This window comes from Anser brachyrhynchus (genome assembly GCF_964034855.1).
Source record: "Anser brachyrhynchus genome assembly, chromosome: 3".
NCBI classification, from domain to species: Eukaryota; Metazoa; Chordata; class Aves; order Anseriformes; family Anatidae; genus Anser; species Anser brachyrhynchus.
Genome location: NC_137696.1, coordinates 48,366,037 through 48,390,571, shown reverse-complemented (window position 1 = coordinate 48,390,571; position 24,535 = coordinate 48,366,037). Strand labels below are relative to the sequence as shown.

The 24,535-nt window shown below is 43.2% G+C and overlaps 2 protein-coding genes across 2 annotated transcripts in view; one reads left to right on the top strand and one right to left on the bottom strand.

The window, feature by feature from the left end:
- Positions 1–8,583, top strand: part of PGBD5 (piggyBac transposable element derived 5) — a 71,631-nt gene extending 63,048 nt beyond the window's left edge. The window contains exon 7 of the mRNA XM_080585202.1: positions 552–8,583. Coding sequence (XP_080441328.1) covers positions 552–747 — 196 coding nt within the window. The 3' untranslated portion in view covers positions 748–8,583. The remainder of the gene's footprint in view (positions 1–551) is intronic.
- GALNT2 (polypeptide N-acetylgalactosaminyltransferase 2) overlaps positions 6,335–24,535 on the bottom strand; it is a 108,159-nt gene continuing 89,958 nt past the window's right edge. The window contains exons 15-16 of the mRNA XM_080585203.1: positions 23,916–24,035; positions 6,335–21,776 (exon numbers count right to left, since the gene is read on the bottom strand). Coding sequence (XP_080441329.1) covers positions 21,621–21,776; positions 23,916–24,035 — 276 coding nt within the window. The 3' untranslated portion in view covers positions 6,335–21,620. The remainder of the gene's footprint in view (positions 21,777–23,915; positions 24,036–24,535) is intronic.

Sequence of the window (24,535 nt, the reverse complement as noted above, 5' to 3'; positions counted from 1 at the left end):
CACATACCAGCACTGCACGCTCTGGCTCTACCCCCACGTCCTCCCACGTGCTGTTGACAACAGCAGAAATCATTCTTCACTTACGATCGAGATAAACGAGAGGAGAGGCATGAGCAGTCTTCCCTGAACTGTAACATAATAGGCCTGAGTTTGGGAGGGGGGGGAATTTTACGTTACAATCTGAAGGGATTCAGACCCACGGCTCCCATTACTTGGATGTTTGTCACAGGCAAGCTCTAGGAGTCTGTATCATTACTCTTGCTTATGTGCAGCAATACAGAGGGGAGGGTTGCTGAGGTTTGGCTCCTAGAACAAGGACACTATTAGAAATTTACAAAACCAAAGCGACAGATAACTAACTGTAACTGATTGTCAAATGCATTGTACAAAATTCTTTAATACTTGCACTTGGCAGTAAGCTGTGGTCCTGCTTCCCCTTTGGGACTGCAGGAATCTTTTTCCAGGGATATTTCTTGCCTCCCAGATGGAAGTGATGGCTGAATACAACTTTTTGTTTCTTTTTTTTTTTTCTTTCCCTCTTGGCTTTGTAGGTATTTCATTTCTCACAAACCAAACAAGACCTGGCAACAAGTATTCTGGTTTGCCATCAGCATCGCTATAAACAATGCCTACATCCTCTACAAAATGTCAGAGGCCTACCACGTGACAAGGTATAGCCGTGCACAGTTTGGTGAAAGACTTGTAAAGGAGCTCCTGGGCTTGGAAGACACCTCACCCTCCCATTGATGCAATGTTCTTGGTGGCATAGGCAGGGGGTGGAAGGTAAGCAGAAGAAGATACCACACCTGGAACAGCAAAGCAAGGAACTTCTGACACCACCAGTGCTGTCCTTATCCAAAAATGCCAAGTGATGCCGCTAGAGAGGTGGAAACTTTGTTCCTAGTAGCAGCTGGATGTAAACATGTTCTACAGAAAGTGCCACAAGAAAAGCTGACAAAAAATTGCGTAAGTGAATGCCCCGTGGGTATCTGTACACCAGAAACGGACTTAAATTAGTTATCTCTCAATACTATTTGTTGAACAGGGTCATCTTGTAAAGTCCCTCTTGGGCTAAGAGCTTGTCATAAGCTGAGATAGCTCAGCAGTCCCAGGTGGGCATTGCAAAAAACTTTATACACCTTACTTGGAGTTACTCAATTCTGGGACAAGTAACGTAAGTCTGCACCATGGGCTGTGGTTGAGAGTGCCTACCACCTTGTAGGGAATCAGTGCTGTCCTCACAGTGTGCTAAAAGAAGCAGTTCAGAGACACGAACACTTAAGCAAGTATATTGACAAACAAAATCTTTAAGGCAGGCAGCCAGGAACTGAGAACTGGTTAAAACTTTTTCTTTCCTTTTTTTTTTTTTTAAAAAAAAAAAAAGGCATAAGGCAATTTGATCCCAGTTAGAACACAGCAAGATTAGAAGAAACCAAATACATTAGTGAATTTAAAATGGAAAAACATAACATTGATTTTTTTTAAAAAAACAGGATGAAATGAAACATTTTATACACAGCCAGAGAGTGAAGTAATACTGCCTCACATCATAACTGCCACGGTCAGTATACAGATCAAAAATGAGAGTATAACAATTATATTTTTTTTATTTCAACTGTATCTTACGTGTTGCTTAAAAGTCTAATATAATGGGCTCACGTTTTTTAGGAAAAACAATTTGTTTCTTTTCCTTTTGTAAGTCCATTTTAGAACTTCATTTGGCACACAGTTTGCAGGAAAAAAAATAATTCACTAATAGCAGTGTGTTTTGCATCATCACTGCGGGATGTTCTGTAAGCATTCTTCTTACGAGAATGCCAGGCTTGCCACAATAGTTGTAATTAAGCAGATTACATGTTTAGCAAAATAACATAGCATTGTGTTTTGCAAAAAGAAAGAAGTCCGATTGCAACCAGATGTTAAACCTAACTAAAACAGAGCAAGCTCAAAGGGCTCACCTGTTCTGAGTAGCACTGTAGAGGATGAGCATCATCATGAGCTGGTGCCTGTGGCTGAACCACTCTGGTTTGGTGTTGGTGGAATCTGAAGGCCACTGAAGTCTTGGAAAGCCTTGGAGAGAGAGAGGGGAGTGTGACCAAAACAGGAGAGAATTAATATGGAGGTGAAACACTGCCCTGCCCTCTACACGTTATTGATTTCAGTCTACAACTCAATCAACAAAAAACCCTCTGTATTCTAAAGGTTAGCAGCGATGGAAACAAACAGAATAGCATTAACTTACAGGGCACAACCATGTTGCTTAAAGGACCAGCTGGTTTTAGGTCCCCAAGCCTGGCATTTTCTGGAAGGTGTTACCAAAGAATGACTTGGGCTGATTTAAGAGGAATGGAGCAATTGATTTATTTCTTTATCAGTCTATAACTCCACAGGTTATATGTTTCTGTCTGGAGAGAGACGACAGAGTACCCTCTGAACTCTCCAAATTTCACTCTTATGGTTATCAGAGATGCCAAGGCACTGTGCAAATGCAAAGCCTGTAAATCATCACAGAAGAGTCCAGCAGAGGCTTGTAAATTACTGACTAGCCCAAAGAACATTCTTGCACTGACAGATTTCTATTTCCACCAAAGTCTTATTTTTTGGAGTAGACTTAGGCAGATCTCACCTGGTTGCGGGGAAAGCAAGGGGACAGCCAGGTCCGTGGTGGTTCTGCTTGCAGTACGGCCTGGCGAATGCCCCGCGCAGCCTGCCCTGCCTGCCCGCCACACAGCGAGCAGCAGAGCGGTGCCAGCAGGTTCCCCCTTCACCTCCCAGTCCACGAGGTCTCCACCCAGGAGACGAGCATGGGGAAGGACACAACCTTGTGCACTGGAGGCCTCCTAGCCTCAAGAGGAAGGAGAGGGTTTGTACTGCTCTAGTCCTCGGCAGTGCCAGGCTACGTAGGAGACCAAGGATGAGTTCAAATCTTGTCCCAGCAGGGAACTGAGGCCACCCCTCCCAGACTGAACGTGTGGCATGGCTGCTTCTTGTCAGGCTTCTAAATATTCAAGAGTATTTAGAGGGAATAAAAGGGGGAGAGAGGCTAGCATGAGGCATAAAAAACAAAAGTTCAGCAAACATCCAAGTTTCCATTTCTTAGGAAACTCCACAGAGGTACCCGAAGACAAACGGCGTTCTTACTCTTAGCTCAGCCAATGCCAGACTTCATTACAACAGGAAGAGTAGCTACAACTTCATTAGGCCCTGCAGGTTTATTGACTGGTCAGAGTTAGGGCAGCAAGGAAAGGTCTGGCAAGAACTGTGCTGGTCTGACAACCTGAACGAAGAGTAGCTGCTGGGAGCCCAGCCTCCTTGCATTGAACCCCCGCAAAGCCAGAGCATTTGCAAGATGCAGGTGCCCCAGCAGAGACGGAGAGGCCCGTATGACCTCCTAGGAGCCACTTCGTGCCTCCGAGGAGTAAGCACAGCTCTCTCCAGCTACATCGTGGCCCCTCGAGCTAGATCTGGCGCCCTTTGCAAGTTGTTACGTTACTGTGTACGCGCAGAGGCCTGGATCCACACCTTCCTGGTCAGAAAATGCCTTTTCAGTTTCAGGTGTCAGTAGGTCCACGGCCTTGGAATGTTTAATTTTTCCACTAACTTGTGTTTTTAATTATGTGGATTACTTGAGCTAAAATGACGAGGTCCTAGCTTTTTGCCTCAGGGACTGGGTCCTGAGTAGTTTTCCCTAGAATTGGAGTTGATGGGGGATTACACAGTGGCTGACTATTACAGGGAAGATGCTTTAGTCTCCTTTGTAAAGGAGAAACGTTAAGACAAAATTATAGCTTTGCAATGAATTTCATTTTCTTAGCCTTAACCATCCCTCATCGTTTTGAACTGGTGCCCTAAACATGCGCAAACATTCCATAAATAAGCAAAAATATTTATATATATTTATATGTACGAAATGCCTGAATTTGGGCTCTGAAACCCACCAAAGCATAGTCTATATCCACAGATAACTGTTCAACTTTATCTTCTCCAACTGTTGACTTGGAGTGGATAGGGATGAGGAAAGTTAGGATTTTTCCGTGTTGAAAAAGCGTCTTGCACTCTCTCTAAGTTCCTACAAACAAGGTAAAATAATTAAGGAAGAAATTTCATCATTTTAGAAAAGCAAAGGTTTATTAACTGCAGCTCAGATTCTGTAACATTTCCTTTCCTGCAAACTGGCTCACTCCGATGTGGTTCCCCACCTGCTTGGAACACTAAAGTTTCTCCCTAGGTAAAGGAAAAGAAGGAATTTAGTCTCAAAGTAGCGCGAGGATGCTAGTTATAGTGTGTGCGTGTGTGTTAACTGTGCAATGACTTGTGATGTGATGCCAAGATTTTTTGGTTTCATTTTTTTGTATCCTTGAGACAATCTGGGTAAGAGATCTTAAAGCTCAACAGTAGTTAAAAGACAATGGAAATGCCAAACAGGAACTTTTCTAAATTTTTCCAGGGGGAAAAATAAGAGTTTGAAGCTGAAATAGACATGGGATCGGGATGGCTCGTGTCTCTCTTGATGAACTGAATTTTACTTCATGCATACTTCTGAAAACAGTTTATTTGTGGTATGCAAACTTTGTTTCAGAGAACTGAGACCATCAGTGAGACATACTGACCACCTTCTATGCACAGGACTTCTTTCAAGAAATGTCTGTCCTGCCACGAGCTGTTCTTGGAAAGCATTTCTTCTCCTAGTGTGTAATATAACACTCACAAGAGCTTAGAAGCCACTGTGAAATGGTTTCCACTGCTGATGTCTTAGCTGAAAAAAGCTTCAAGGGCTTGCAGAAACTCTGCCACTTTTTACTTCAGCCTGTTTGTGCACTCGACACTAGGGCACAATTTAAAAACATCTTTTCTCTGTTTTCCATTTCTTTTCTCTAGCCCCGGCCCATCTTCATTTGCAAGGTAGTCTGAGTATACCTATTTAAAGATGTCCCAATGTCGCTAATGGGTACAACTTTGTTTTCTTCAGACAATTCCTAGAGAAAAATGAATTTAGCTGTTTCCAGACTGACATTACGAACAGCAACTCAAAACAGCATTCCCATTCTTCACCTTCAGCTACACTTAAGTGGCTTTTTTTTTTTTTTCCTGAAGAGGTCTTATTTTTCTTCTACCATTTATTTAGTAGTCTGTCTTGAGCTGATTGTTGGTGAAGGGGGCCTCCGATGGCTCAGTCTTACATGTCTTAGCATCCACTAGTCCTGTGGCTGATTGCAGTGACGAGTCGGGGTTTATGCTGCACTGGTAATTCTGCGTGTCTGCCTCTTTCCATGCAAGGATTGGAAAGTGCTCTTAACAACATCGGTAATCATCAGCCGTCATTATCCCTTCAGATAGGAGCTTCCACTTCTATAATTGGACACTGAGGCACAGCACAGGTGATGAAACTGTAAAGTGGAGTTTGCAGTCTTGCTGATTAAGTCCATGTTCTGCATGTTCTTGTTCAAATGCACTTTTCCAAATTTGAGATGAAAGCACGACAGACATCATCCTGCTCTTCAGCAGGGGCTGTAGGACTTTGTCAGCACAGGTTCTTTGCTCCACATAGGCCAGCGTGAGTCAAAACCAAGATGTCCCGAAGGTAAGAGAAAACCAAATAAAACAGCAGCCCAACCTGCCTGGAGGAGCTTAGAGGAGATACACAGAGAATCTGAAGCTATGCTGTATTCCAATCATCAATGTGAAATCCAGACAAATAATTACTCAGACTACGTGAAGTCTTCCATCCATCTCTGTAGTGGAGCTTGCCATGGCACTTTCTCGTTGCTGTGACTGATGTGAAATTAGTTATTTGTAAAACAAGAGCTCATCTCAGTCTGGTTGAGAAAAACGTGCAAGCAGCAAAGGAACGTTAGCAGTGATGTGAAAGGCGAGGAACTCCAAGTCCAATACATTTGTGTACTTGGCCTGTCATTAACTAGGGTACTTTGCACGGACAGATCACGTCATCATCTGCTCAAATGCAAGCCTACCACCAGTGCTACTTGGTATATATTCCTTCTTGTAAAGGCTCTTCCCAGACCTACCTTTCTTTCCACAAGCATTATGAACTCAAACTGGAAAAACCCCTGCATAAGCATCTCCGTGCTGGGAGAAGAGCTGAGAATATCCGTGCTTTTTGTACAAAAAGGGTCTCTTCCTCTCCTCTCGAGAGCCTTTTCTTTCTCTTCAGAAATCTAGCCCTGAAGAGCTTCCCTGTCCTATGCTTTGCTTCCCTCGTTCCTTGCACTGGGAGCACGCCCAGCCAAATCATCCCACTAGTTCTCGGTCAGTCTGGAAGAGGGAAGAGGTGGCAACACAGAGCTGGCCTTTCTGTTTGCTTTTATAGTATTACTTTGCTGATCCTTCCTGCTATCTGGCACATCGCCGATGAAACAGGGTATTGCTTCCGAAGCCTATACTAATTGCAGTCACTGTGACGGTGTTGCCCGCTTTGCCCCATTAATGCTGCCCCATCGGGTTTGTGTGGGCCCGAGGCAGGTATCAGCATCACCCTCCCGCTGCTCCCACTGGAATGGCTGAAACGTTCCTCAGCGCTGCATCGCTGCCAAAGACAGGGGACTTGGATTTCGTCTGGGGGGCTGGGGAGTTGTGGTTTGTTTTTTTTTTTTTTTAAACCCTTCACACACTCACCACTCTGATGGGTCTGGTGAGCAGCTGTTAGGTATCACAAAAAGGCCTTAAGTGGTAAATCCCTTTTGTGTCACTCTTCTGACGTAATAACTGCTAGCATTAGATGTCAAGGTGGTCCACACAGTGTCTAGTGCAAAAGTTTTATCCATCAAAAAATATCACTCTGCAAAAGTGCTCATTTGATGTAAACACAACAATCCTGGAGTGCTTCGGGGATCTGGATGAGGAACCTACTGGGAAAGGACCGTAACACCTTCTTGTAGGGCCGTGACATTCAGGACCTGATCGGATAAGCAAATGGTGAGAGATGAGTGCAAATTGGGATCCAAGCTCCTTGGGCAAACAAATGTGAGGCAAAAAGAAACAGACTGGCTGATCTCACACCTGGTAAGGACGGGGACTCCGGAGGGAGCCAAATTAAGTTTTACTAGGGAGAGGAACATGCCAAGCCCATACAATTTGCTTCCAGCCCTGGCACATCTGTTCATTAAAATGAAGAAGCTAGCAAATGCTTCTACTCTTCAAGTATGTGCAGCATGCTCTGAATTTCAAACAGAGCACTTAACTTCACTAGCTACCAAAAACCCTAGAAGCAGTAAAGCAAAGCCCTGTACGCTAGGTTCATCTGTCCAGAACCCCGACCCACCTGGCGTCAAAGTAACTTTGTGGTCTTGTGCTCCAACTAACGTGTGTCAAGGTGTGTGCAAAATCTGAGTGCTGGACAATTCACACCTCTCTGTGAAACCAAGTTACTCATTTGATGGAAAGCATATTACAGGTCTCAGACTTACTTTTGCAACCTGGACTTCGCCTCTATTTAAAATCCAAATTGTTGCCTGGCATTTCAATACAGAAATTAAAAATAACTTTACCCCATGTGCCGGGTTGAGATTGGAGACAACAAAACTAAGATTTATGCCAGAGATCGATCCACTATATGTGAGGCTAATTGGTACAGTCTGATAAACGAGGATTTTTAAGGGGGATCAGCACAATGGAAGAGGCAGAGAGAAGTGGAGAGGTTGGACATGCAGAGGGAGAGGAGCCCGATGATCCCTTCCAACTTACCTTTCCAGCATGCGCACTCCCCCTCCCCTGCTGCCTTTGAATAAAAAATAAAAGGCTGATGTTTAACACAACCACTCCACAGAGCTGCTTTTGCTGCATAAGCCCTGCTGTAGCTCCATCACTGGCCTCACTCCACACCTTTGCGCACGCTGTACACGTGCGGTAGCTGCAGACCGGGGAGTCAAAGCTCTGCTGCGTGTCAGCACAGCGAGGGAGTGGGTCTCAAGTGCCACAGGAGAGACAGGAACGATGGAAATTCTGGAAGTGGAATCTTCCCATCCATGTTTTGTTGTAATTAATCATCAAAAATGTGCAACTGACATTCCATCAAATGCAGTGACTGCACCAAACACGAAGATTGGCCTTAGCTGTCGGAGTGCTTGCAAAACGAATCCAATGGGCTGCGCTCACATCAGCGACTGCAGTTCTGTTGCAAGTTCCATATTCTTTAAAATTCTAGAGATTTCTGTTGAAAATGTAAATTCCAGAGGTAAAGCATAAACTGCAATTGCTTTTTTCTTCTTTTTCCTTTTTTTTTTTTTTTTTTTTTTGAACTTCTCAGAGCAATTTTGTAACAGCCAAGTCTTTCAGGAAATGCAGGTGTGTGACCTCTTCACACAGAGATCTACACACCTGTATTTCTGCATGGGACAGGGAACTACTTTTGTGACACCAGTTTTGTTCTACACAAAGGCACGCTTGCAATAAATTTTTACAAGTTTTGTACACCATGAGCTAAATTCTGAGTTCCAAAAATGTGAAGTGTGGCAACAATAACAAAAATGGATTTATAGTATCACTCTGATATCTTGTCATGTGATTTTATTTCTTCAACAAAGTTTGTTTACAATCAACAACTTTGAAATACAGTCAGATATATTACTGCTTGCTTTTTCTGCCTCGTTCTTTTCTAGAACAGAGGGAGGGCTGAACACGGGACGTGGGCGGCTGTGCTGGGTCTCAGACCTCTCTGCGGGATGGTAACAGCCCTCTGTGTTATTGCCCCAACTCCTCATCCGCTTTGTCCGCCCCACCAGTGGTACCCACCGAAGCCATCACCCACAAGCCAAGCGCGTGGCATTTGCAGGCAAAGCTGCGCACACATCGCCTGGTTGAGATTTTAATCCACAAAGGGAGCAGAAACCTCGCAGGGGAAAACCTAAGTGGGGTTGCAGTGGGCAGGTACCAGAGAAGCAGCAGGGAGGAGAGTCTGGCACGCTCAACACCCCCGGCTCTCACACCTCATCAATTGCAGGTAGCCGAACTGACAGCCCGTGAGTGCTGTTGAGAACGACACCAGCACCGCAGGTGAGCGTGCATTGCTCCGCAGCCAGATGGGACCCAAAGAGGCTGCTACAGACCCTTGCGGTGAGACCTGCCACATGCTGGCGGGGACGATCAATGTGATGAACCAAATGGGAATTTCTTTGAGTTCTCTGTCATGGTTGGAGAACCACCCCCAGCGCTTTGCTCACCGGTCCCTGGATGCGCCGTGACCCGAGCTAATGCGGTGTGTAATCGGGCTCTGTGCTCACAGTTGTGAGCAGCAGTGCGGATCAGCTTTAGCACACTAATTGAATAAAACAAGGAATTTAATTTGTGAAATTAGGAAATCTGGAATCTGATTAACACCAAGACATGTACGCATGCACACCCTCAGCATTGTCATTTAAAACAATGGCATCTTTTCAGACCAGGCCAAGGCCTGCAGTTACTCAATCTCCTATGAAATTATTCTCGATAGAATCTGCAATTAATAACTCCAGCAATGTAGTCTTTCTTAATTAAGCCAAACTTAACATTCCATTTTGCAGCGCTTCTAATATCCTAACTTGCCTCTCCATTCCCAGAGAGGAGCAGAGAGGAAAAGGTACCAAGTCACAGATGCTGCTGAGATACCCCCCAGCCACCACTAAGCCACAGCAGAGGCACTTTCAAAGCACCTTCATCCAGGACTCAGAAAAAACACTTTATGCACATTTAATGAATTGCAGCTCATCAGACCCCTGCAAAGCAAAGGCATCTCAACTCTTCTCACAGATCATCTCCAGCTTCCATCAGTTAAAAAATCCCGTCAAATGTGCAGCCAGCAACAGGTCTGCTTTTGGGAATTAGGGTTTAACATAGGAAAAAGGTGATGAGACTCGAGGAGCTCAGCACATGGGACCCAGGCTGGAGTCAGCATCAAAAAAAAAAATCTCTCCAACACATGGGGCCCTTCTGCCAATACCTTAAACAAAAGTTTAGGTATTCCTTTTTCTGCCAGATTTGGACTCCCCAAAAAGAAAAAGGCAAATTTAAGTTCACTGCATTGTCTTATACATTTTGGGGAAACAGCAAAGGAAAATATTAACCTCTTTTGGACAGACACACAAAATTAAAAATAAAAAATCTTGACAAGCTTCTACCAGCCAGACACAATGATGCCAGATACTACTTTACCAAAAGGGAAAGTTGTGAGGGATCGGGGGGGAGACATTTCTTTAATTTGCTGTTAGATTAGGATCTGTAGCCAGCTATGCCAGAATAAATTGCTAATCACTCTTAGAAATTATAAAGGTGAGTTGCTGACTAGTTCATCTGTACCCCAAAGTTGGAGATAAAGACAAACACTGGAGTTAGTGCACATGTACACACGTGGTCACTTGAACGTTTAAACTGAAAAGGCTGATCTACAAACATAAGCAACCGTAACCCCACCCAGACACAGAAGAAAGCCCCTATCCAACACCTGCAGGGAAAAAACATAATTGTTGTCAGCTTTCCTCCAGTTTCCACATGCTGCTCCTCTTCTCTGATTCGTCTCTTTTGAGTCCTCTCCATTGCTGTGCCCAACAACCCACCACCACGTGGTCCAGCACCATTTCTGACACTGCGTGGAAGAGAGGCATCCCAACAACTAGCTCAGCAAAACATTTCGATGTTAACCCTGAGCCTCCGACCGCACTTTGGTACTTAGTGCTAGGGGTGTCTTCATGCAAAGAGGGAGGAGCAGCATGCTATGAGCAAGGGAGATGAGGTGCCTGATGAAACCAGGCTGCAAGGGGTCTTCCCCACTACTGCCCATACCTCTGGGCACTGGAGGTGGAGACCCAACCTTATGCCTGGGCAGAAGGTTTAACCACCAGGCAAGCCAGGCCAACCCCCTCCTCTTCTCTCCATGTGTTCACTCTACCTGTTGTCCCCTCCTTTCACTGCTGTTGTATTCTGATGTTGCCCAAAAGGGAGAAAACTGGAACAGAAAGAAAAAAAAATGTTTTTCTCTTACCATTTCCTAGTAATGAGGGAGTTATTCATAATGTTGTTAGGTTCATTGTTGCGAGACAGCAGTGCCCTTTCCCAGCTGAGAGTCTCTCCAGCAATGACAGCCTCGCAGCAGCCTGCAGGATTTTATCGCCTGAGGTAGCTTAACCCAGTTTCTCATTTGGATAATGAAAATCAGCAGTGGGTGAGATGTGCTGCTCTCGGTGTTCTTTGGGACCCTACACAAGGGCTGAAGCACCCCAGCACACACATGCAGCTCTTCACTTAAACGGATTCACTTGAAAATGGTTGCAAAGTCATCATCCCCCACTGAAAACAAAGAACAACATCTTACCTGAAGTCTAGGGGGTTTACAACCCAGCCAAACGCCCTCCTGGCAGCCCTCTGGGGCTCAAGGGCTTTGTGGCCAAGGCAGAGCACTCCCTAGGAAGGCGGCCTGAGTCCTGCCTCGCCCACCATGCTGCAGGGCGCCGCGGGGTTTGTGCCACCTTCTTTCCCCTGGGCCTCAGGGCCATGTAATGTCCTCGACAGGGCCTGCCATGAGGTAGTTTGGGGGCATTTCTCCCCTTGGAGCAACACTGAAGCTCTGCAGTCCCAAGTGCTGGGGAAGACCCAGCCCCTCCTCAGAGGACAGCCTTCAGGGACACTGTCTCACACACGCCGGGCCCTTGTTGGCCCTCTTTATCCCCACACCATGGCTGACAGGCCCGGCTCAGCCCTTCTCAGCTCCCCAAGAAGCATTTGGCGAGTGCTTGTTCCTGCGTGCCTTCACACAGGCCTCGAGTTTTGTGGGAAGCTCGCTTGCTGGAGCTGAGCCACCCGAGCCAGGATCTGGCCAAAGATCTTCACTCTGACTTCGCAGCAGCTGGAGAGAGACACAGGACGAGTGTTTGGCGTGGCTGCCAAAAGTTAATTAAAACAACAAACACAAACTGAAGAGAGGACTATGCATGCGACACAGTTCATCAGTCGGGTCAGGTAGGACTTGTCGGATGCGTCAAACCAAGCTCCCCACAGCGAGCTTTGTCTACCTTTCCACCTCCTCAGGGCTAATTTAGGACCTGCTCTTCACAGCCCATAATAATCGCGAGAAAAATCAAATTCTGTTCTGCCAAAGGAGGAAACTGGAGCACAGGAACCAGCAGGGAACTTGTCCTGCTGCCATCCCTGACTTTCCTGAGGAAACTTGTGCTCCAGGGCACTGAGTCACAGAAAATGGAGCTGCCTCCACACAGCACGCCTCGGTCTCTGCCCGTGAGGGAAGCCAGGCCAGCAGTAGCCGGTCTGCTCGGAAGGGAAAGGCCACCTCCAGCAGAGAGCAGCAGTGCATCGGTACCTGTAGACGAGATTTCTGTATGTAGAAATAAGTGTACAGTGTAGAGAACCAGGTGGACAAGCACTTTCTCCATGTATGCCTCATGCTCAGAAAACCTCTTTTGTACGTGCAGTCCCCTCAAACCCATCCTGAGGGGCAGGAGGGGTTTGAGAGGAAAAGGAATATCTTAAAATGAACTCCTTTTGTTCCTTTCAGGGAAGTCACGCAAAGGTCCTCTCCTTGAGGGCACTGCTCACTTCTGCCAGGCTCGGCATGTCTTCATCTGTATGCGATGGGTAACAAAACAAGCATCGGCATTAACCAAAATGGCGGGGCTCGTTCTCAGTGCAGGTGTTCTCAGGTTGCAAAAGCTACTTACCCTTTTTATTATAATTTATCTTGCCCAGGGTACCCCCATCTTGAGCCAAGACCCACTTTGTGCTAGGTAAGGATATTCAGAAACTCATACAAGCCTGTCTCCGAGCACTGCAAATAAAGGTCTCAACACAGATGCATAGATTCAGGCTTACACAGAATTCCATGGCGTGTTTTCAGAAGTCCATAAAAACTTGTTTTCTTCAGAAGTCTATGTGAGCTTTCAAAGACTGTCCTTTGTGACTGTGCAATGAAGAAACACCAGAATGTCAAGGATGCTGTCTTCTATCCAAGATGCTATTGAAAATGCTGACTTTTATATCTGTAGTCATTTTGGATAGGAAGAATATTCTTGAAGTTGCATGAGGCATTTGATCGTCAAAGGCATTAAACTTCTATTAACAATGATATATATTAAAAAAATATATATTTTCCTGACTATTGTATGCTCTTTTTTTTTTTTTCATTTTTCATCTTTCCAGATGGAAGTCTGAAATTTAAATAACTTTCTGCAGCTGCATGCCACTATAATATCAAAATCAACCAACCCCTTTATCCCGTTATTTTTCAAGATGTTAAACAGATGACTTTGTAGGTAAGCTGTAGCAAAAGAAAGCTAATTTGAAACAAGAGCTGGAGACAGGATTCTCTACAGAAGATGTTAAATTATCAGTTTCTCAATACTTGTGGGGTGCTCTGTTAGCACTGCCACCTTGCACATGCCAGGAGATGCGCTGTTGTTTACCTGACCTCCTGTTCTCCAAGATGCTTTGTGCATCCACATATCTGTCCAGCCTCCGGTATGAGCCACCCAGGGTATTTCAACCGGAAATCATTAGCCCACCTGGACCAAAAGGTGGTATAATCCAGTATCCAGACTTTGACAACAGCATGTGTTTAAGAAAAGATCAAAGAAATGAGATCAACATTCATGAGATTTATAAGTTTAATATTAATGGTATTTCCTCCACTTGCCCTCCAAGCTCTCAATGTCTCACTTAGAGACTCAGTTTCCATAGCTTTCTGAATCACACGTACTTCTGGATTTCACAACCATGGGGTAATTTCCAACAACATGAAGTACCCTTGTTTTAAACTCGGTGCCTGGTATCACCCAGTTTTGCTTTTACATCCAACTAAGAACAACAAAGAGTTACTCCCTATACACGTTCTCCTTTACTGTTCAGGATATAACTTTGTCTTGTACTAGCACCATGCCTTTCCATCTCACATCAGACAGAGCAGGACGATTCCTGCTTCTTGCTGATAAAGTACTTCAAAGCAGCAGGAAAAGAAGGCAGGCCATGGCACCCGCTCTGCGCCAGGCAGCCTGCAGTTCAGCTGTCTGCCTCCCTCATTCTATTTTCCACACACCTTCAAAGGTTTACCGGAATGCTGTGTGAATACATATTTTTTTAATCTATTCCAGAACATAATCCTGTTCTGAAAAATAGGAACCGCAGTAGGTCAGAGGCAGACAAACACAACGTGGGGCTGTTCCCAAAGCAAACTGACAGACCTTCAAAAGTATCAGTGCAGATCGGTGCCTGCAAGCACTGCTCCTGGACATCTGACAGCGTTTTGTTTATTGCATGCACATACACACACACAAACCTGTCTTATCACCTACAGGTGGAACACTGATTTTATCTTGCTGTGCTGGATTTGCTGGAAGTCAGGGAAGATCTACCATCCCTCGGGATCATTGATTCAGAGCCTCTCAGAGCGCTGTCTAAAAACCCTCTGTCTTTATTACCAAGCCCAAAGCACACCATGAGTGGTAAGCATCAGTGGACATCTTACTCAAGCAACAGCTGTAAGGGCCTAATTCTATTTTTTCTGGAGTCAGGAGGAGGACCTTGATTCCTCACCATCCCTCCATCTGTCCTGAGAACAACAGCTGGAGCAACTGATGGTCTGGGAAAGCTGCTTCTCAGCTAGACTCAGCCTGTAGGGGGAAGAGTTAAGAAATGACAGGATCAGACACCAGAAGCTCTGACACAATAAAGAATATTTTGAGGAATCAAAGTTAATTAGCAGAAAAAATGTCTGGGAGTTGAAGCTAGGCATTCAGCCTGGAAACAATTACTCATTAAAACTGTCTTCTATTGGAATAGCTGACAAGAAAAGGATTAGATCAACTGAAGAATAAGATTTCCTAATTCTCAAAATTCATTGATGCCCCGTGATATTTATCTGCCTAAAATTTATTTATAAAAAGCAACCGTCCTAAACACTTCTGAAAATTGTATCCAGTCTTTTATATCTGAGAACATCCAAACCATAAGTCACATCCAAACGGAACCTGACGACTTGGCACAGATATCCCTGTTGAAGAGCTTATGCTATAGCACATCGGTCAGTTAAAACTCATTTTAACCTTAAACTATGAATTTACTGACTTTGAAATACATTCTAACAATGCTGTAAGTGATGCTATTCTGGAAAAAGGAAATTAAGATTTCTCTCTTTTTTTCTTCCCTGATGAAGCTTTCCATGTGTTCCCACCTGCAAGAGCTTGGATCAGCTTGACCAGGTAACCATTTAGCAAGAAGTTTAAGTCTAGACAGAAAGAATTGGAACCATCAGTTTCTTGAGGGAGGAGACTTAGCTCTGCAGGTGCTTCTCCATAGCCTCTCACTTTGCACCACTTTCTCTGACCCTTCCACTTCACTTTTCTTTCATCTTTTTTACCTACACATCAAGAGACCAAACAGCAGCATCTTCTTTTGTAGCTCCTACTATGACAGAAGCCCTGAATTCACCAGTGACCAAAATATATCACTCAAATAAGTCATTCAGTAGGAAAAGTCAAGCCAAAGCCTTCATACAATTCTGAAACCAGTTGGGAGAGAGCTTTAACACCAGCACGGTGTGCACCATACCACACAAAACACAAACTGCATGCAAAATGCAGAATTTTCTTTCTCAAGATTGTCTAAAGTGTTAAGTCCGTTCAGAGTAGGCAAGCCCCTATCAAACATGAACTTGTTGTTGAAACTGAGACTTTGATGCAACTTTAAAACTTTCCCTCCCCGTTGCTCTCTCTCTCCTCTCTTCCCATCTTGCCCCTGTAGGCACAGTTGTCTTAAGACTCTGATACCAGCAGTAAGGCTGTTTTGGCAATAAATAGTCACAACAAAAAGAAGAAAAAGCATCTCAAAACTGGAAAGCAAAACAGTACATCCCTCAGCTCAGGCTCACTTGCAAAAACAAGAGATTTGATTTTGTGGTCTAGTTAAGCCAAGCTCTAATGGCTTGCAGCTACAGAATGTAATAACTGCTACTCTTTCTGTGCTTTTTTTGGTCAGCCTTCCTTACATCCACATTGGCTCACCGCAAGGCTCCTTTTAATGGTTCTTGGCCCACTGATCAGCATGGGACAGCAACAAACCAGTACCCAAGGACTCACAGCGATGCACAGGGAGGGGAAATACCTTAAGCAGATGCTGGGTCCCACAAGATGCCCACATCTTGCCCACAAGATGGGCAAGAAGCTTTAGCACTTCGGTGTTATTAACATTCTTGACAGGATGAAAGGGAGCACAAACGTTAAGAGAAGCACATTTTGCATGAATAGTGCCCACCAGGCAGCCAAAGCACAACAGATACTCAATAGTCACTTTCTAACCCCCACTATTTTTTTAAACAAACCCAAAAGCCTGGATTACCAAAGGCAAGGTTTAAATAATACAAACATAGCAGAAAACAGGTATTTGCTCCATCAAGATCCCTTTTAAATTAAGCAAAACCACCACATCTGCTGGGTAGAAATGAAGACTTGAAATCACGCAGTTCCCTCTTCCTGCACACAGAGCAACAACATGCTTCTGCGCTGCAAGCAATCAAATCAAACCAAAAGGGTATCTTGCACCCATTTCAGACAACCTCTTGGAGGGCTGCACGGAGAGAACATCTATGGACTAACTTTATTCCCAATTTTTAAGCTTGGTTACTAGCAGATCTTAAAAATAGCTACTGGATGTTAAGCTGCAAATAAAATATGCAGTCTAACAAAAGATCCAACTCTGATATTTCTGCTCATTCTGTAATCATGGCCTATTATACCAGACTGCTTTTTCCAGTGGCTTCTATTCATTTGAAGTTATTTTGTACAGGAACAAGCCACTTTCTAGAGTATTCTGTAACAAATTATTTCTATGCAATTATTCCTTGTATTTTGTGCTGGATGAGGGCATTGATGCATGCAACCGAGGACCATGCCAATTTAGAGTGTATCTACATTTAATACAAATACAGGAAATACAGAGTAGACTCTTTTCTGCATACAAAAATACATTTTTTAAAAAATAACTATGGTTATGGTAGAAGCATTCCAGGCCGTAACCAGGCAATGATCTATAGGACCATAGGACCCACCTCAAACAAGGCAACTCTCCTTATCTCTAGCAGTTCTCAGCGTTATAAAGTCCCTCAATATTCAGGTACATACACCCAGGGATCCTCTTGAAAACTACTGAAATACATTTTAGTTAATCATGAAGAAAAATTAAATGTTCCTTCATAAAAATGGTATAAATATCTGATTTTAAGCACAGGGGTAGGCAGAGAAAGCCCATGGATAGACACAAGCTAAAAAGCATAACCTGAAATTTGAGCTAAGAAGTTGCACTGAGTGGGAAACTTGCCTTACGTCTGAATATATAAGGAAAGAAAACAACAGAGCTCTGGTCAGAAGGAATGCAAACTTCACTGGACAGTTCAGATACTCACACCAGCAATTTACTAAGAAGAGTACCCACAGAAAATGCACAAGACTCTAGGCAGAGACACAAGATAGACTTCTGCGTTTAACATCGGATTAAATTAAGAGCTACTGCTGCCAGAAGCCTGATATAATTACTTTGTAGTATTACCTATCAGCTCAGAGATGTCAAAGGGTGTTTAAGATGGACAACTCTCATTTGAGTTCTCAGACACAATCTTTAAACACAAGGTGGTTTCTTCTATTTAATGCAGTTTGTCAAGGCCATTTTATTTTCTCCAACCATAAATATTAATCAATGGTTTATCTTCTTGATAGAAGATTTAACGTAGATTTCATTTAGTTTTTGAAAGGTGCCAACTAGTCTTCAACCTCTGACACACAGGGAGAGTAAGTTTGCACTGAAGAACTCTCCTTGAGAGCTAAAAATCTTCCTGTCAGTACAATTAAAAGGGTACAAGAGCTTAAATCTTTCCTGCAAATGGTTCTGCTGGTTATGCTAGCTGGTCAGGTCCTTGGGGCTACCTGCAAGGCTAGGGTTCTTAGAGCAGGAGCAAACATCCTAGTCCCGTATGCTACTCAGAATGGAAAAGGATGTGTCCTAAGAACTGGCTTGAGGAGTCTCAGAAACTGGATAAAATGTCTGGATGTCTCAAGACAGGATTTTATCCTCATTCATTCTCATACTTACCCTTCCGGAGAGCAAGTTAGATTTGCAGTCCTTCTCAATCAAGGTGATGTTGCAATCAAGCACCATGCCCCAGCTGCAGCCCCACAGGAGGACAATCTCACATTCATCGCTTTCCATTACCTACTGTGAAGAATTTGTTCCCTTCCCAGTTGGGCCAATATAGAGAGCTTTCAAATGAAGTGTTAAAGATATACCTGTGAAGTGTTTGTCCTCACAGGAAAAAAAAAGTCGTCTTTTGGTTTGTTTTAAATATGGATTATTTCACATCTGGCTGCAAGTGCCCCACAGACATCTGAATTACTACCCTACACATGGAAGAAGCAGTCTCTAATGGAGAAGAAGAAAGACAACACGAGCAGATGAGGACAGGGACCCCAATCAACTACAAGAGCTGTTGCTGCAATCATCTTCCTTGAGTTCCTCCAGGCTGAAGCAAGCCCATCATGCTTGGAATAGTAGTTTATGGAAGTGAAGACAGGCATTAATCTTCAGAAGATTAGACTTAACTGGGCCAGGGTGGGCGAAGTGCCTTAATGGTGTATTTTCAGGTGACTACAGTCAGTGTCAACTCACTCAATGGAAAACAGCTTCTAAAAAAAGACAATTTTCTCAAAGCTATCATATTAAATACAAACACATTCTCTTCTTAAATACAAGTATATAACCACATATACATACTTTTAGAACAGGAGCTTTATGAAACAACCAAGTGAACTGCAGCATCTGAAAACTGCTACCATTTACAAGCTCCAGGCAGACCTCTTGGTTTTACTCAATTACATTAACCACCACACATTTATCTATAAAGCATTCTTCTTTATTTAAGTTAAACAATTTTTCAAGGATGGTTTCCATCTATAAAATGAACAAAGTACAAGCTCTGTACAGCAGACTTTTCAAACCAACTGAAAAAACAGTTTCCAAACTATGTTTTGAAAATCTGCAAAACAAACAATATCACCATTCTTGCTCTGAAGACAGTAAGAAAAGTTCTCAGAAGACTCCATCACAATTTGCTTCAAGGGCTCTTAATTTATCTTTCAAATGGGCAAATTTCTTAAACATTAAAAACCCCTAAAATCACAGTACGTAACTTTGGCACACTGTCATGTAAACATAACAAAAGGATACCACTTCTTGTCTGTTCTCTCAAAGAAAAGTAATGCTGTCTTTAGCATACAGCTCCTATATTAAGACCCCTATGCACAGCATCCATGGGGAATTAGCAAAAATATTCCTACTTTAATATAATACCAGTTGACACTAAAGACTTAAAAGGTGGAATAAGGATTTTTTACTTTCAGTTCTGCCTCAGAGTTAAAAGGCAGGTCAATATTCAGAGTTGCAACTGCTGATTTCAGTTAGCACTGTTTATTATGATCAAAGTTGCAAGTGGAAATACATCCATGGCAGAAGTTGAGTGTTTTTTCTTCTAAATTCTGTTTTTCAAAACCTCCAACAACTGACTTGCTGCTGAGCCCATATATCAGCATTTATTCTCCAGAATATTAAGAAATCTACTGCTATGTTTATGAATCATGTACCTCAAGTTTTCACCTAGGTTAAAAGACTACAGATAGGGAGGGACGAAGCTGAAAACTAGTTTATCCACTGCATGGCCTCTAAAACAGGCTAGATTTGGGGAAAGTAGACTGTGAAGAAGCAAAAAAAAAAGTATTAATTATCTCTATTAAAAAGTCAGATGATGGATGGGAGAAGCTGCATTTAATGTCCCCATCCAAAAGGTATGCAGGTACTTGCAGGTCATAACTTCAGAGATGAGACAAGATATTTGTGGGCATGCTGACTGACAAAGTCATTTTGCCCATAAGAGTACCACTTCTACACTTAAGTGTATAGATGCAGCCAAAGGAAACTGAAAAATCAGGAACTATTCTACTTCCAGAAACAAAGAAAGAAGGGAACTGTATCAGCATTATACAGTACAGCAAATTTTCATCTCCTTATGATCAACCCTTACATTTATCCCCCCCGAGAGCCATATCTTACCAAACCCACTTCCTAGCGAGTCTGCGCTCTTATTTTTTTTGGTCGATGCTCTGTCACTTATTAGTGCTGGAACTAGTTATTCACCTTTCTTTTTCATTTTAAAAGCTAAATGAAGCATTTGCTTTTAATAAAAATAGTAAATAGTCTACGCAGATATAAGAAAGGACAGATAAAAGTTGAGGTTAACTTTGATAGTATTATTTTAATATAAAAATGACATCAGCTGGATTGAAGCTGTAAAAATGCATGGGTTTATGGTTAAAAACACCATAGAGGATCTGCTGGTATCCAGACTGATTCCCAGAGCCAAGCCTGAATACATTCAAAAGCCTCATTTAATGAAAAAAAGGGGGGGGGGAATACCGCAGTAGTAGGCCTATAAATTAAGCAAGTGCAATTCAGAGAGATTATTTGGCTGCTCATCCTTGCAAATTAAAATTCAGACCTTGTGCTGTCAACAGTGACATTACTATTCCATCTTAGAATTCAAAAGGGGAGCTTGAGACAGAATTTTTTTCTGATTAGGGCCCAGAATAAAATTGTGCTGAACCCACATGGCTGCATCTGTGAAAGATCTGCACTGTTCGTACAATTTTGTAACAAAGGAAGTATTTTTAAGAACATAATATTACAGAAATGGTGAACACAAATATCAAGTACAAGATTAACGATATCCAGAGCGCATGTGATGAATTTCCAAGTAGGAATAAACAATCCGAGCAATCATCTGTGCAGATGCATTGGCTTATTCTGCTATTTTCTTTCTCCTCCTGAGTTTCATGATCTCCAGTGAGGGCGAAGCATTAAGAAGTAGATCCAGTTTGCAAAGCAAAAGCATCCAGTGTTAGCACGGACATCATACTCAGCTGCAAAAAATCCACACCTTCATTGAGTTTCACTCTCCTAGCATTCCGATCCAATTTCTGGCTATACATACATCAATAAATTTGTTGATAATTATAGGGTGATGAAAATTGATATAAATCATTGGGAGCTGACAATATATATATATTTTTATATATTTATATTTAGAGTCCATCATAGAAAAGTTCATATTCAAATTACCAAGTACACACAGGAAAAAGACCCTTCAAAATGACACTTCTGTTTCTGGAAACGACAAACGATGATTTCTATGCAAATGGAAATTTCAAATGACCTTCTCCTAGTAATTTTTCCCACCCTCCCTCCCACACCCTGTCCCCTACAGGTGTTTTTTTTGAGATCCTTTTTCTATCATACATCAGTTGTTCCTAGAGTTAATTATCTGCTGTGCAAGTACGTAACTGAAGACAGAAAGGAACTGTTAAAGTCTTCACACCAAGAAGGAACTGTGCTGCAGCCATGTTCAGTGAAATCTTTGCAGTGCTCCAAGTCCACCGATTCCCTGGTGTCTGCTTCAGCACTCTCCTACTTTCAGATAAAGATGGAATACTGAGGTATATAAGTTCCGTGGAAAGTTTTAAGAAATACATCAGTAATTCAATCAAAACTTTGCCCAATGTCTATGAACTGAAACAGCATTTTGCTTGTAAGTTCTACTGCTGCAGATTAAGTGTGAATTTCCACTGTTGTGACAAAGAGGGACTGCAGATCTCAACGGTGAGACCACCATTTTTGGCATTTCGGCTGTCTAGACAGAGGTTGCTGCCAACGTGCCTCAGTTTAGAGTTGCTTTCAATTTGTTCCCATTTCTGCAAGAGAAAATAAAGTTACTGAGCTGTAAATGCAGGAAGAGGATGTGTTCTACATCCTGTCCTTTGAAGTCTTCATGTGCTTCAAAGAGCTGTGAACACTGCAATTATAGTACACGGTTTAGACAATCCTTGAATAAGGGTGTATAAATTATGGCAAGTCTTGCCAAAGCAACTATTCGTTCAGCTAATGCACTGAATTAGATACAGAATACACCAAGTCATTTTCCTTTACTTCAGCACTTCTCAAATATGCTGTCATACTGTGTTCAGTTTTGCGAAACCTTTGGCTTGACAAAGAAAATAAAGAGTTACAAAACCCATCCATAATATCACCACTACTGCTGTTTTGAACATAAAAAATTAAGAAGCACAATCACCAAAGGCAACCTTAGAGAAATCTAGAAATCAGTCAGATGCCTTTCAATTATATAGAAGCACAAACTAACTGGTTGTCTGTCACAAGCTCTGTTGCCCAAGGCAATGCCATGGAGAGAGTAAATCCCAACTATAGGATGTTAAAAAAAATATTTTTCCATTAGAACATAACTTGTTTTCTGCCTTTAAAGCAGACCTTTATAAACTTATAAAGAAAGTGTTGCTTCCTTGGTTTCTTTATGTGAAAAGTGCCAAGAATATTCTTTCTTCATCAAGGAATCAACATTTCAGTGATCTGTTTGCAAATATTGGGATACAGAAGCAAGGAAGGTGGCAGAAGATCAGAACTGATGACTTAGCAGAAACAGATGAATTGTTACACGACAAGATAAAAAAAGATGTCATGTCTTTGCAAATGTGATTTTCCTCAGGCACGGGAAATAAATGAAGTAATGCTGCATTAATAACAGTGCACCAAGGGAATCTAGTGCTGCTGCAAACAGGTCACTGCTGACAAGAAAGGAAAGCTAAACCACTCTCCTGAGACAGACTACATTGTCTTCAAACTTCACTCAAGAAGGCCTTTCAAAAATACATCATGAAATAAGTATTTTATTTCAGAAAATGAACATGATAGTTGTATTGGATTTACATGGCAAGGTTTTGGTGGAAGGTGGCCTGTTGCAGGAGTGGCCTCTGTGAGAAGGGCCCAGAGACTGCCCCAGCAGTTGCCCTGCGGCCTGTGGAGAGGCCCCTGGTGGAGCAGGCTGTCCCCCTGCAGCCCAGGGGTCCCACACGGAGCAGATCTCCACGCTGCAGCCCGTGGAGGAGCCCCCGGTGGAGCAGGTGGAGGTGGCCTGGAGGAGGCTGCGGCCCATGGAGAGCCCCCGCAGGAGCAGGCCCCGGGCCGGAGCTGCAGCCCGTGGAGAGGAGCCCACGCAGGAGCAGGGGGTCTGGGGGGAGCTGCCGCCCGTGGGGGACCCGTGCTGGAGCAGTTTGCTCCTGGGGGAGGGATGGACCCTGTGGTACGGAGCCATGTGGGAGCAGTTCTTGAAGAGCTGCTGCCTGTGGGCAGCCCCCGCAGGCTCAGTTCAGGAAGGACGGCATCCCGTAGGAGGGACCCCACATGGAGCGGAGACAAAACGTTAGGGACTGACCACAGCCCCCATTCCCCATTCCCCTGTGCTGCACAGGGGAAGGACATGGAAGAAGGAGGAAGGTGTTTTTAGTTTGCTTTCAGTTTCTCACTGTTCCAGTCTGCTAGTGATGGGAAATAAATTAATCCCCCTATGCTGAGTCTGTTTTGCCTGTGACAATAATTGTTGAGTGATCTCCTTGTCATTATCTCAGCTCAAGCCCTTTACTTTGTATTTTCTCCCCTTTTTTGTTTGAGGAGGGGAAGTGAGAGAGTCGTCGTGGTGGATTTCAGCACCTAGCAGGGTAAAACCACCACAATAGTTGAAGACTGTCATACATCAGTGCTACTGGGTGAAACCTCTATGTATGGCCAATTGAGATAACAGCTCTGTATGACAAAAAGATTGCTACTGGCTTACAAAAAGGAAAGGTCAATATATGAGATTATTCCTGCTGTTCTGCCCCGACGTCACACATCGTAGTTTTACATACACAAACAATAGAGAGACAAAGCAAAGAGTATAATGGTTAGAAGAAAACACAGTTACCGGTGCATTTTCTTGTAATCTCATCCACAACCCTTGTTTTCCTATCATTTGCAAAGTGTATCCATGCCATACTAACCTGTCTGCTGTCATTTTCCCTACAGCCCTGAAGTTTTATTAGTGAACCAGGTGCTCTGTCCACAACAGTAAGGCACAAATCCATATGTTTCACTGACTTGTCCTTTGTTAAGGCCCATTCCTAAAAAAAAGGAAGAAAAATTAAAAATCAGCATACACAATCACATTACTAACACGTGCACAGGGTGCACCTGCTATTTCTTCAACCACAGCACACGTTAAACTTCTATGAATGGCTCAGTATGAACATTAGAACGGTTCATTGTTTCCCACAGAGCAGGAGATGAAAAAATGTGCTTTTCAGACAGTAATTGTTCCAGTATCCCCAAATCAACTCTGGGCTGGGCTAGCTGACTACTCCCTCTACTGGCTTTACAGAAGTAGAGCAGGAAGTCACACAAGTCCTCAAGTTGAAAGAGACTTTTTTTTTTTAAGGCAAGTTATCTATCCAGATATATTTTCTGTGTATATTCTACATAGATATTGTATGTGGATAGATATAGAAATTTTACACAAAAAATAATCACTTAGGCTGCCACATAACTGGTCACTCTATCCATGCACTAAATAATGTATGCATGCCATGGGGGAAAACAGAAGTTGCTAATATGACAAACACCA